At 39.4% G+C, this 13500-nt stretch overlaps 1 protein-coding gene across 1 annotated transcript; it reads right to left on the reverse strand.

Moving 5' to 3' along the window:
• Window positions 1-1858: 1858 nt before the first annotated feature.
• On the reverse strand, window positions 1859-12573 carry LOC102229234 (diencephalon/mesencephalon homeobox protein 1-A). Its single transcript, XM_005802397.2, has 5 exons — window positions 12301-12573; window positions 8923-9092; window positions 7853-8031; window positions 6434-6824; window positions 1859-5567 (listed from the first exon to the last, which is right to left on the reverse strand). The coding sequence occupies exons 2-5, from the start codon at window positions 9074-9076 to the stop codon at window positions 5125-5127; spliced, it is 1167 nt and encodes a 388-aa protein (XP_005802454.1). The 5' UTR covers window positions 9077-9092; window positions 12301-12573; the 3' UTR covers window positions 1859-5124.
• Between the last annotated feature and the right edge of the window lie 927 nt (window positions 12574-13500).

Consider the following 13500-nt stretch of genomic DNA (forward strand, 5'->3'; position numbering starts at 1 on the left):
GGCCTGAGTATTAGAGACTGAAGCACCTGATCCAGCAGTGAGGCTCAACACACTTGACCCTGCAGCGGTACAATCAAGCAATCCCTGTTCAACCCCTGGGGTGTGTGTGGGTGTGTGTGTGTGCGTGTTTGGGGGATGGGTGTTAAGAATAGAGGGAACATTGTTATGTTCTCTGCTCCAGACCCCCATGGGAGAAAATCCTGCCATGTACCTGAACAGATTCCTCCTCTGGATAACAAGGACACACGCTTCAGATATATATCCACACTGCGGTCCTATCAGTCACACAATCCGGACGCCCTTGGCTGAGGACACACACACCCGCACACCTGCTTGTGGTGTAATAAAACACAACAAGGTGAGGGTGAGATGTTACACCAATGTTAATGCTGCTAATCTGGTGAGATCATTATCCTCTTCTATCCGATCTTTTTGGGAAGGACTCGTTCATAACCGTCGCTAGAAGTAACCCAGCTCAGCCGCAGAGGTAAATTACTCATTTACACACACACTGAAGGGAAGCAATGTGCTTAAGGCTGATTAAATTAGCAGCACAACAATGTCCCACTGCTGCAATAAGGCGCTAATATGGAAAGTTTACTGTCAGAGGAGCAAGGTTACAGTTTTAGGTGCTGTAAGGTGCATAGTTGGGTGGGCATGTGTGTGTGTGTGTGTGTATGTGATGTGGTGGGCGGTGGTCTGTTTTGACAAACCATGCTGTTAAAGATATAATAGCAGCATAATCACCGCCCCAGGCTGTCATTCTTCAGGATAATGGCCTTCCTATTCATTGGGGACGCATTACATCTCAACCCCCACTTTTTTTTTTTTTTTTTTACATTTTCAAATATTTTAAATCTGAATCCTATTTCTTTTTTGCACATGCTGTGTTTTGCTGAAAATGTTTCATATCATTTTCTGCTCTTTCTTACAAAATTTTTTCAGGCAATTAACAGTCTGTGGTTCTGTTAGTTTGCTTTGACCTGCTGATATATATTTAAAAACATTCAGAAATATTTTCAGGCTTTGCTGCCTTAGAGGTTTAATTATTTAAGAAAAGTCAAAATGATCATGAAACTGACCTGTAAAGCTGAATGTTACATTTCTTACTAGTCGTCAGCTTGTTTAGTATTACTGACAATAAAAAAAGTATCTGTCTGTATTCTATAAAGAATGTAGATGCTTTACCTCTAAAAGGTAGAAAAACCTGCCAATATTTCCAAATCCAGCATGTTCCACAAACAGACTGAGGTTGAAGCTAAAAAACATAAAACTGGGCAACTTTGCTGTTTTCTTCCTGTTATTGAAGTTTTAATTTCTGCTTAAAAGTGGCAATAAACACAGTTTCATCTTCTTAAAATTGAACTTTTAACCCGTGTGTGCTGATTTTATTCATAAGGAACCTTAGTGATGATGAAAATGACTAACTTTGAATTCTTCCTCCCTCAGTAACAACTTCCCATCTAGCCAACTACTGATCAGGTAGTTATGGAATATCATCTTCGAGATGTTAGCATGTCATGACAGTCATGAGGCTGTCGTACAGCAACAGTCTTCAGTCAGAAGCTTCTTCAGATTCGTTGTAAAACTGACTGCTACACCACACACAGCGACTCTTTACACATCCTTGGATGATACATTTAATTTCCCTTTGAAAATAAGTATTTTTGAATTGAAATGAACAATCTCAACATTTTTAATTGAGTGATTGATCAATATTGAGATATAATATTGACTATAAAGTCACAAAGCAAGATATTAAAGGACAACTACGTTTTAAACTGATTCAGTTAGAGTACAGCTGTGAGCGCCCCCATGTGGTGTAAATGTTCTGTACAAAACACGGCCACTACAGATCTCCAAGCAAAGCTTTTATTTGCAGTTACTTTACAACAACACTAGTTCAAGTCTACATAATGGGGAGAAGCAATAGAAACATCTATGCAGATGATCGTGTCCTTCTCTTCTCCTCCATCGGAAATCTATGCATCACTTAAACCAGCAGGATGGACAGAACGGTGAGAGGTCAGCATAAAAACGACAACAGAACCCAGACAGAGTCCATAAAGGGCGACACAACGGGGCATGGCTTATTTATGCTATGAAATCTTATTCATAATTATGTTTTTTTGTTGTTTTTTTTTTGCTACTTTTCAGTCCAGACCCATTGCACATGAACATTGTATTTGTTTATGTTTTTATTGATTCCCAGAAGTAAAGATGTGTATAGTTTATGAATGACTTTCAGCAAATATCACCTTGAAAGCTGGCGGCCAAAGTTCACCATCAATTATACATCATAATTAGGAGCTTTACATTACCTTACAAGTAAACATTAATAGATAGACCTTTTATGTATATCATATTTAAAAAATAATGTGTTTTTTTTTTACATTTGAAGAAAAAATCTTGCAGCACACATGAACTGAAAGTGGAAGAAAGCCATGAGAGCCCTAATCAAGTACTTACAGTCAGTGTGGCTTCAACACAATATGAGGGGGAGGAGAGTTTTTCCTTCTTTCTCTTTACACAGGATATCGCTGAAGTCATGGCAAAAATCATGTTTGAGGTTTCCAGAGTGTGAGCTGCTTAGAATGGTATGCATGCTTATAATTGCATTTGCCCCAACTCCCTCAGCCCTGGGCCAAGTGTAATTAAAATCTCTTAAAATTTGACTGAAATAATTTTCTCATTATCAGGCCAGCGTCTGCAGAAAGCAGCACATCACCGCCCATTTAACTGGCAGATGAGTCACTTTGAACAGTGCTGCTGGGTTTAGATGTCATCATTGTGTTGATGACATCTAACACGATGTCATCAACACTTGTGCACAGCCACTTTGCAGATAATTTTTGTCACTATTGATTTACTGTATCTTCCAAAGTGCTTTTACTTATTCTCAGTATTCTTCTAAACATCGTCACAGAAACAGAGAGCATTCACCATCAGTTGTTTACATCCTTTTCAGAATTGTTCAGGATGTACACATTTCACATCATGAGTCAGTACAAAATGTGTTTCTTGTCACTTGGACTGTTGCCCCTTAGTGCAACATGCTTAGTATTATACAAGTTGTATTATTGTTGGTATTTTTACAGACAATTTACTTTTGGACGGCAGGCTGCAGCAGAAGGTGCGAGGACATGAACATCTCACAAAAGGGGACAGTTTGGGATTTTGAAGTGAGGTTCTGCTGCGAGGTTAGAAGCAGTTAATATCTTACCTGTAGTTTACTGAGTTTAAATTCCGTAAATGAGGTGACATTTAATGTGAATTTGTGCAACATAGATAATCTGAATTTAGCAAAAATCCAGATTAGTTGGTACTGGAGGTTGAAGCTAACAGCTAGTCTGTCAGGAGGCGCGGTCAAAGCAGAGCTCTGCAGCCTAAAGACAACTCTGATCACGAAAAGTATTACATAAGAATCCTTTGTATTTCGTTGGAATAGCTAACTATGTTGCAAATTGGAGACTGTGACATTTAATGGGATTTCTGTGTTTCATGAAATCTGAAATGTTTTGCAATAAAAAAAATCTAGATCTAACGCTCTGCTTTATCAAAGTATTTAAGCTTCTCGTTAAAACGAGAAACTTTCTCAGTACAATCAGTTGCAAAAGTTTTTTGTTACAACAAGACAAGTTTTATATCTTGCTAAAACTAGGATGTTATAGGACAGTTTACACCTTGTTAGAAGTCATAAAGGAGCTCACTATGACTCTCCGTCTTCTCACCGTTTCTTCTAGATAACATCTTAAAATCCCGAGGTGTTGCTGTTCTACTAATACAACATTTCTATAGCCATATTTTAGTTATAATAAGATGTAGATCTTATTATAATGAATGTTTAAAATCTTATTTAAATGTTAATTTCATTCCAAGCTCAGTTAAGTTCACTAAAGTTGAAGAAAAAAACAAAACACCTATACAATTATTGTTCTATTTTATTTCATTGCTTAATTACTTTAAAAGAATCATTTAAAATGCAACTATTCAATGAAACATAACACAATTTTTCAGATAGTAAGAAAGAATCTCTTTAACCTTCAAGCCGTCATCCAGTCTGCTTTGTGCAGTTGTTTACATTAAAGCCAATCATGATTTTCGCTGGAGGACGAGGCTGGAGGCGGTGCGCCACCAATAATGCTCCTCTGAGTCATACGCAATGAAACTGGAACATGTAAAGTGTTTCTGCTCAGAGTGGCCATCTAAAACAAAAGAAAAGCAGCTTCAAAAACAAAAAATAATTGTATAATTAAGGGAAATTTATTTAATGGATTTTACAAGTTCTGTCTTACTTTCCTGTTGGGTGGCTATTCTGCATTAAATCTTCTGTTCTCACTATGAGTTTCACACACAACTTCCTCCCTCCACTTCCCATGTAAATAATCAAGCTATAATTAATTCATCATTAATTGATTATTTACATGGGATTATTATTCTGTATGAATAACAGTTTAAAACATATGTGAGAATTGTTTAAAGGTTCAAATGTGTGTTTTGATGAAAGACTGCTTTAAGATGCTAGGGCTCTGCTTGAGTAGCTGTTGGCTTCAGCTATTCTGGATTTGTACTAAAGAGAGCAGAGATGCAGAGCAAAGCCTCTTTCTGACTAGAAAGAGGTTTTGGGACAGAGACTGGTGGTTTTCTTTTAAGTCTGACATGCAAGTTCTGATTTCGACTGATTCCAAATTTTTCTCCTAAAAACTACTTTTAAACCAGTGCATCAAAGTACATGTTGCGCATTCATGCAGTTAAAGGCCAAAACAATTCTTAGTTTTCATATTTTTATTGAATAAAAAGTATGTGTATCAAACACTGATCAGAGCTAGTCAAGGGAAAATTAGCCGATTCCCAACTGACCGACTGATTGGTGCATGTCTACTAGAGATTTATCCTCTGCCAGAAGGATATTAACTGCTTATGTCATTTTAACAAAAGCTCAGTTCTAAAAATCCCAAATGATCCGTTTTAAGTTTGATCTTCCTCGGTCCGAACCCTCCTGGCAGGCTTACTGGAGCTCTGCATGGATGCTAGAAATCTATAACGGTCACACAGACATAAGCGGGATGTGTAGGTGTGGTACAGGTGGAGCTTCTCGCCTTATACACACCGCCCTCCAAAGCATCAGTTGGACAGCGTGTCCAGTCCCAGCGAGGCGGCGTGCTGCTTGGCCCTCAGACGCAGGTTCTCGATGCTGGTGGTTTTGCTGTTGTGGCTGCTGAGTCCGCCTGCGGCTGAGGCCTGCAGCAGGGGGCTGCTCCACACCTGCTGGGCGTGATGGGACAGAGACTGGTAGTAAGACTGGCAGGGCAGGGAGCCCAGCGGCGCAGGGGGCATGTTCACGTTCACTCCCAGGTAAGGGAGTGATGACGGGGCTGTGAGGTCAAAAGCCGCCGGGTAGGGCACCAGGTTGTTGGTGGCGGCCATGTGCTGGCGAAACTGCTCCTGTAGGCGAAACAGGCTGAGGGGGGAGGACGAGTAAGAGTGGCTCTGAGAGAGAGGAGCTGCGCTGACCAGGCCGCCGGAGGACGAGGAGGGCGTTATGGACGGAGAGACCAGTGGGGAATCTGCACAGAGAAACAAGTTCTCATCAGTTTAACAGTCACTTCCTGCTGAACACTGGCTGTGTTTCTATTAAACATAGAACTGCGCAAATTGAAGTTACAAAAATAAATGTGCTTAATGGAAACACATTTATTAGAAAACCTACGTTTTTTGATAAACAGATTTTGTGCTATGACAAGGTGGTTTTTCAGCTGTATCGACATACATGTAATTTGAAAAACTGCAATAGAAACATTTTTTGCATCACACAAGTCATATGATCGACAGCTGGATGTTACTACTGGCGAAAACGACAAAGATGACAGAAAGTAGTAGGAGGATGATGGTGGCATGTTTTTAAATGATTTATTGCAGTAAATAACTTATTTATGAGTGATTTTCATTGCGTTTCTTTAATTCACTTTCAGCTCCATGCAGTTGTAAAATTATGTTTTCTTGACATTTGCGGAATATCGACAAAGTTTTTCTCACATTTGTAATGGAAACGCAGCTACTGATTAACCTAATTAAAGAGAGCTTTACAACTTATTGAATCTACTGCTTTTCTGTAAAATCTCTAAAATCACAGATTACAGTTACCACAAAACGTAGCTGGTCCCAGTATAAGAGGCTTGAATAAGACAACCGTCTATCTGATGACTGAATTATAAATACATTTAATGTAACTGTTTTCATCTGTCACTGCCATGATTTTTATTGACTTATCGCATGAACAAACTTAATTACGTGATTTTAATTTCTTTTTTTTTTATTGGAAACACCTCAATTGCGAAATTGTATTTTTACGACATTAGCAGAATATTGAGAAAGATTTGCGCACCTTTGTAACGGAAACGTAACTAACATGGTTTCTCTCTGTAAAACATACCCGGTTTGGGGCTGAGACTTTTGCAACCTGGGGAGGGATCACCCAGGGTCTCGCACTTCGTCTCCTCTCTGACAGATTTAGTCTCGTCCTCCTTATCAGTGGCGTTGTCCTCCGTTGCCGAGTCGCTGCCCGAATGCTCTGCCGAGGTCACGTTCAGCTCCATGTCCAGAGGAACGTGGCGGACCAGAGGAAGGTCTGTTTCCAGGGAGGAGGAGGACGGAGAGGAGGATGATGGAGGGAGCTGGGTGTCAGGAAGGATGGTGGCAGGAGGAGGAGCTTCCTCCTTCTCGCTTCCTCCTTCCCCGGACACATCCTTCTGCTTCTGAAGCTGCTCCTTCTGCAGGCTGCGCTGCTTCTTCCGGAACTTTGCTCTGCGGTTTTTGAACCAAACCTGAAAGTTAGGACAGGAGAAGATTTGACACAAGAACGACCCAGAGCATCCTCTTCATGAGACCGACTTAGAAAGACACCGTGTCTTCAGTCAGAGGCTTCTTCAAATTCGCTGTAATACAGACCGCTACAGGAGATCTTTCCTGCCCACAGCCAACACTATTTGCAGTAACTCTGAAGAATATTGAACTAATATGATTTACAACAACATTTAATTTCCCTTTGGGATCAATAAAGCATTTTTGAATTGAATTTGAATCATGTGAAATGACAGTTTCATAGATCTTAACAGAGATTATTCTATTTGACAAACATTTTTCAACGTAAGTGAAATTTATGATGAATATATTTTTATCTTTTAATTTTCAAAGATTTTTTTCCCCCATTTCAACCATCCTGAAGAGATTTTATTTAGTTTTCTATCACAAGAATCCATCTTTGAGACAGTTGAATTTTGAGCCAGTATTCACCTAAAAATTCTTATTTAAAATTCCATCACATAAACAAGCTCAGTAAGATCCCTTAAATTCTTAAATATTTACTATAAGCTCTAAACCTGGGGTGTCCCAACTTTTTGTCTGCTGGGCCAAAATTGTCAAGTGAAAAGAACTTATATTTTTTAATAAAAACTTATACTGTAGTATGTTCCAACTTGATAATGTACTAAACAAATGAACAGATTTGTTTGTTTGGAAAGAGATGTGTAAACTATTGTAGAGCCAAAACTTAAGAGTTTTGCAGATTTTCCACATTAAGGGAAAGATTTGTCAGGTCCTGAAAAAATAGAAAAAATTTTGTCAGTTCAGAACAAGGCAGGATTTAGGTCAATCTGGATTAGAACTGGATCGATTTTGCCCTTGCAAACAGTGTGTTTGTGTAAAATAGAATACTTTGTATTTTAATAAGATCTCATATTTGTCTGTAATCTCTCTGAAGATAGAAACTTTTAGAAATAAAAGTTTCTATCTTCATGAAGTATCTGTGCTGAATGTTGTAAACACTAAATAGCTGAGGTCATTTTTTGCCTACCTGCACCCGTGCCTCTGGCAGGTTGGTGCACATGGCAAGGCGCTCCCTCATCACCACGTCTGGGTAGTGGGTTTTCTGGAACGTCTTCTCCAGAGCCTCCAGCTGCTGAGCGGTGAAAGCTGTGCGGCTCCGACGCTGTTTGCGGTGCTGTGAGCCGTAGCGAGCCTCCAAGATGATGTCTTGAAACGTGCAGCCGTTGGAAGAAAAAACAAAAAAGGGGGCAAGTTTTATTTCACTGTGCACAGATGACAGATGGTGTAGTTTGTCCAGAGCTTGGAGAAAGTTTGATTTCTTGGTGCAAAGTAGCACAAGAACCATGAGCTAATTCCATTAATTATTTACGAATGTGTTTTTTCTCATAGAATGAATTACATTTTTAAATCAGGAATTTCACATTGAGTTAGAGGTACGTGATAATGCATATTTTGGTATTGATCTGATACCAAATAAATATCACTGATAAGCATTGACTTTTTAAATTTAAGTTTGACTTCTGACCTTTCATTTTCTTTTTTGTTGAATTATTCTGTTAAAATCTGGGACATAATTTGAAGAAAGTTTATAGCTATCTATACAATACTTATACAACATGATAGAGATAAACAATATCAAAATCAAACAAATTTGTAATTTTTTTTCTAAGCAAAGTGCACAATAATTATCATTTCAGTGAAACAAAACAAAAACTTTTTTTAAGGTAGACTTGAGAAACTACAATATATAAATAAAAAATCAGGAGAGCATCTGAAACTAAAATATCAATCTTACCATGCTGGTATCAATCCGATACTGATATTTTGCATCGATATGTCTACCTCTATATGTAATACTTTAATTACATATCTATTCAATAACAGTAAGTTTGCATTTATGTCTTTTTCTAGTATACTCAATTTAAATTTTATATCCATCAAGATGATTAATTACTTACTGTTTATTTATTTTGGCCCTTTTGGCTCTCCATACAGACCACATTTAAAACAACTATGTTTAAACACTGACTGTCACACACTCTGTGTGTGAGGTGACGGCGTGGGTGTGAGTGAGTGTGTGAGCACGCGCTCAATTACCAGCTAGTCTTTCGGCCAGTGTGAGCGCGTGCACGGAGGGCCGGTAGTCGGGCGCGTGCTGCGCCTGTTGAGCGGCCTGCTGGTGCAGGTTGTACATGGCGCTCAGGGAGTTCATGGCGTGCAGAGAGTAGCCGTTCACCCCGTAGTGCTGCATGATGACAGGTCGGCACCTGCGGAGAGTAGAAGAGGAGACAAGAGGAGAAGAGAGGGCGACTGTGAGTTTTCCTGAAGAGGCAAATGGTAGCAGAGAGAAGCTGCGCTTTGGACGCGCTGCGGTTGTTCCACAGAGGAGGGGATCACGGGCTTTAACTGCGCGAGCTTTTTATTATAGCTAAATGACAGCAGGGGCTCGGGGGGCCAACACATTTGATCGTGCGCACTCAGACTAAAATGTTATCCATTAACATCCAATTATCGCTCTGTTCAATTCATTAATTATACAAAAGACTTTTAATTGGGGTAATTATAGCTCGTTCCAGTAATGAACCGTGACGGATGCTTTATTCATGAACGTATTCAGCCGTTCTCCAAGAGGACTAAATCCTCACTGAAAGCGGTACACTGACAGATCAAGGCAGTGATGAAATGTGTTGGGAAATAATATAAGGTGATTGGTTCCGCGTCTCGGCTGTAGGACCCGCTAACCAAACCATTTCATATCAGACTGAGATCAGATGTCAGATTTCTAAATTCTAACTAAAAAATAACTCAATTTATTGGCCAATGTTATTCTTGAAATAAAATATTAATGGAGAGGCCACATGAAGAATATATTAATGTTTCCCGGTGTATGACTTCTTTTTTTTTTTTTTTTGGAAAGTTCAACCAGCGTTTACTTGATCTTGAAGCTTTAACCTTATTCAAAACTACAAGTCGTTTAGGTGCAAATCAAAAATATATAATCAGGTACTTTTATTAAAATTTGCCATTTCAAGTGAATTTTGTTTTTTACTTGACATGCCACCAACTACAATGACAATTTCTAAATTATTCATTGATTTGTTGGTGAATTTAAACCAAAAATAGTCACGATTTCCGCTTCTTAACTGGTGCTCGTGTTGAGGAAATTCTTCTGTGATACGCTTGTTTAGATCTATCAGTTTGCAGTTAATTCGAGCAAATGTATTACAGAAGATTTTTCATCTGTTCTCAACACACTTAATGGTTTATTGTAACTGAGCTGAACATTAAAGAAATGTTTTCTTTATCGGGATTGGAATCAATTTTTTTGCGGAGTAAAAAAATAAATAAACTGAAGATTATAATTATTATAATAATAATAATAATAATAATAATAATAATAATAATAATAATAATAATAATAATAATAATAATAATAATAATAATAAAGTCAAGTTAAATCTAAAATGTAATATTAGACATTGGTTTTCCAGGAGTTTCTTAAGTTTTAGTAGCTCTGTTCACGTGTGCGCGCCTGTGTGCGTGTGCACGTGTTGCCTGCAGTGCCCATTCCCAGCCTATTAAGTGGCTGCGGCGGCTGATGAATGTGATCAGAGGGCAGTGGGGAATAGTTTAATTCGCCGGGACAGAAGGTGCTTCGCTAAACATTTACTTTGCTCCCTGAAGTATTCCAGTTGAATGCCCGCACCCCCTCCCTGCCTCCGCCGTCCCCTCCCGCCGCTCTCTGGCGGCCTCTTATCCCACCGCCCTGGGGCAACGTTTTGGCTGAGATGTATGGCTTCTCCGCGGGTAAAAAAAAAAAATATGCATGTTGATCCCCATTTGGCTCCCCGTCTAATGGAAGTGCAAATAGGTTTCGACTGCGAGGCCCTCCATTTATCATCAACGCTGACGCGGACGGACGCGCGGCCGGGCCGTCAGCGACCGATTGCTGAAGAGCGCGCGTGCGTTCCTCGTGCAGGGTGATGGGCATGCACTTCCTCTCAGTTGCTTTTATCTCCTTATCTTAAAAACCCGCTTCTTGAAATGGAGCAATTATAAATGCGAAAAGATTCTGTTTTCACCTGCAAGGCCCGCTCAAAGAAAATCGTAATTCAGCTAAAATAATTACTTTAACTGTTTTGGAGCCTATAAACTGTCCCATAATGACTGGCAGCTTCGCTCGTCCAAAATAAATTCTGCACAATAGCTGTCAGGGTCGTTATTGTCATTCATAAGCCGCTCCGAGCTTCAGGCTCTGACTTGGGCCCTGCTCCCGGCTGGCTCCCATTATCAAACAGTCATTATGGAAATTTGCCTCGTACAGTGATACTCTTTGATCGGACCAAATTAGGAAAAATGTTATTTGCTATATCCTCTCTCGGGGGCACGAGGCGACCCGACGATCTGTTGTTTGGGTTTTTGGGGGGGGTTTTCTACGTCATGCAGCGTAAACTGTCAGCGCGAGGGATTCCTCTTTAATTTGCACAGTGCAGCTGGAATGGCTACGAGCATTGTTATTATGATGCTTTTTACGCAGAGCCAAAATGTCTATTTGAAATTGTTGTGATGTCAGTGTCAAACTAAAGTAAGAGAGAGTTTCTTTAACCTGTAGAGAGTTGAATATAAATGACCCGATCGACTTTACAGACTGGGCGGTAATCAGCACGCTGTAGAGCTGAAATATCGATGCATGCCTGCAGAAATTTTGCATTGACTCTTAACCTTATTATAGGAAATATGGTCATGAAAAACAGTTGACATTTTGAATTACTGACACCGCAGTTTTTGCTGTTAGTTTTCAGGTCTAGGCCGGGGTAATGGCTCAGTTTTAATTTGTTCCTCCAAAATAAAAATGAAGAATAAATATTTTTTATTAAAATCTGTCTTTTGACGGAGTAGTCTCCCAGTAAGCTGTAACTTAAGTGAGAGCATGCACCAATAAAAAATAAATTCATTAAAAAAAGGTTTAATTTATTTATGAAACGCGAATTCAACAATATATGTGACTTAAAGGGAAATTTCAAGCCAAACAGGCTCAATTCATATAAAATTATAGTCAGACAATTATACTCAAATCACAAAGGTATGTTGCAGGTTCAGTTATACGCAGCACAATCCGACCATAATTAGCATGAATAAACCACAGATTAGTTCGCTTAATCATGTTGGTAGTTGGTGAAAAGTCTTCTAAGGACTCTGTATCTGTAGCCTAATAGTACTTCCAGGTTTTTCTTATCCATGCAATAACTTTCTTTAGTTTTTTTATGAAAAAGTCTCAATGGATATTATTTATTTTTTCTTTTTTAAATTGGCACATTAAGGACAAGAAAAACAAAAAGTGTCACAGTATAAGTGTCATACTTCTTCAGACTACATCGACAACTTTAAGAATCCGAGGCTACCGAGTAAAAGGTCAAATAATAAACGATGACGGATATAATAAATAAATACGGTAAATAAATGAAACTCAGCTACCTTCAATTCAAACGGCTCCTTCTTTTCTGCCCCCTTCCCCTCGGACAGAGTCACTCCAGCCTCCAGAACTCGGTGTTTCTCCGGTTTCCGTTTTTTTTTTTTTAATTTACCGCCTATATCGTGTTCGGTTCCCACAACCGGGTCAGACTCCGTTCGGTTCCGTTCGGAGCTGCTTCACGTCAAGTCCAACTCGCTCGCGCTCGCTCCGCGGCACCCTTGTGATCTCTAGTTGCTGTGGGAAACCGCCATCTGCTGGTGCTCGAGACATCCCTGCGGAGGCATTTTTAAGGAGAGCAGCACGGGGGTCGTCCAGGCTTTTGATTGGCTCCGCGTTCTGTCAGTTGCGTGAAGTTGACGTCCCGGAGTTATTTTCAAACGTGATAAGTTTTGGCACATTATCTTTACTAAGATCCTCCTCCTCCACTTTAACTGTTATGTCATGTTTTTTTTTCTTCCTAAGTTGATAAACTACTATCAAAATGTTGTAGACTACCTTAATTTATTTGGCCACTAAATCTGAATAAAACGGATTATTTATTTAAGCTAAAATATAAATAATTGGTGAATGGGTATAAAGAAAATAAAAAATCTCAAGTTTACCCCGATAAGCTATTCCCATGAATATGAAGAGGCCTCCCTCTATTTCGGAGGAGAAAAACAAGCACCTTATAGTCTGTTTGCTTTTCGGCTTTTCCCTGCCTGCCTCTGGAGGACAGAGACGGAGATGGCCTATAGATGCCAGGCCGCTGCCTTTACACTCTTTGCCGGGACTGGAAGGATTTTGGGATGGGATAGGAAAGACAAGACGCCATCTCAGCCTCCAAAAAAAGGAAAAGAAAAACCCTGTCTTGAAATGACTGCGGGTAAGAGGATTAAGGCAATAATGCCCTTCTCTTCTTGAAGGGTTTTTTAGAGAGGATTTCTTCTCCCGGAGCAAAACCGTTTAGGTAGGGAATTAAGGGCAGCGCAGTAGCCTTTCAATGTAAAGCTTGCATATTTTGTTGAGAGCTTCCCTGAGAACGTGCATGGCCTATAGCTACTTTAATTTTTTTTTAGCAGCAGTAGCTGAAATGTTTATTTGAAATTATGTTAATATTTAAGCAAAGATGTCGATGAGATTTGTCTTTTCTTGTGCTACAATAAAACGGGGCTGAAATAGGGAATATATTATTTTTAAAAATTTTGAAAAAACCTAATCTG

The sequence above is a fragment of the Xiphophorus maculatus genome, chromosome 6 (assembly GCF_002775205.1).
Source record: "Xiphophorus maculatus strain JP 163 A chromosome 6, X_maculatus-5.0-male, whole genome shotgun sequence".
Classification (NCBI taxonomy): domain Eukaryota; kingdom Metazoa; phylum Chordata; class Actinopteri; order Cyprinodontiformes; family Poeciliidae; genus Xiphophorus; species Xiphophorus maculatus.

Excerpts from the sequence above, each read along its gene's own strand:
- LOC102229234 (XM_005802397.2), bottom strand. The coding sequence starts at position 9,076 with ATGCAGCACTACGGGGTGAACGGCTACTCTCTGCACGCCATGAACTCC. Across the intron at positions 6,825-7,852 it reads TGCCAGAGGCACGGGTGCAG|GTTTGGTTCAAAAACCGCAG; the intron begins GTAGGCAAAAAA and ends CCTAACTTTCAG. Across the intron at positions 5,568-6,433 it reads AAGTCTCAGCCCCAAACCGG|ATTCCCCACTGGTCTCTCCG; the intron begins GTATGTTTTACA and ends TTCTCTGTGCAG.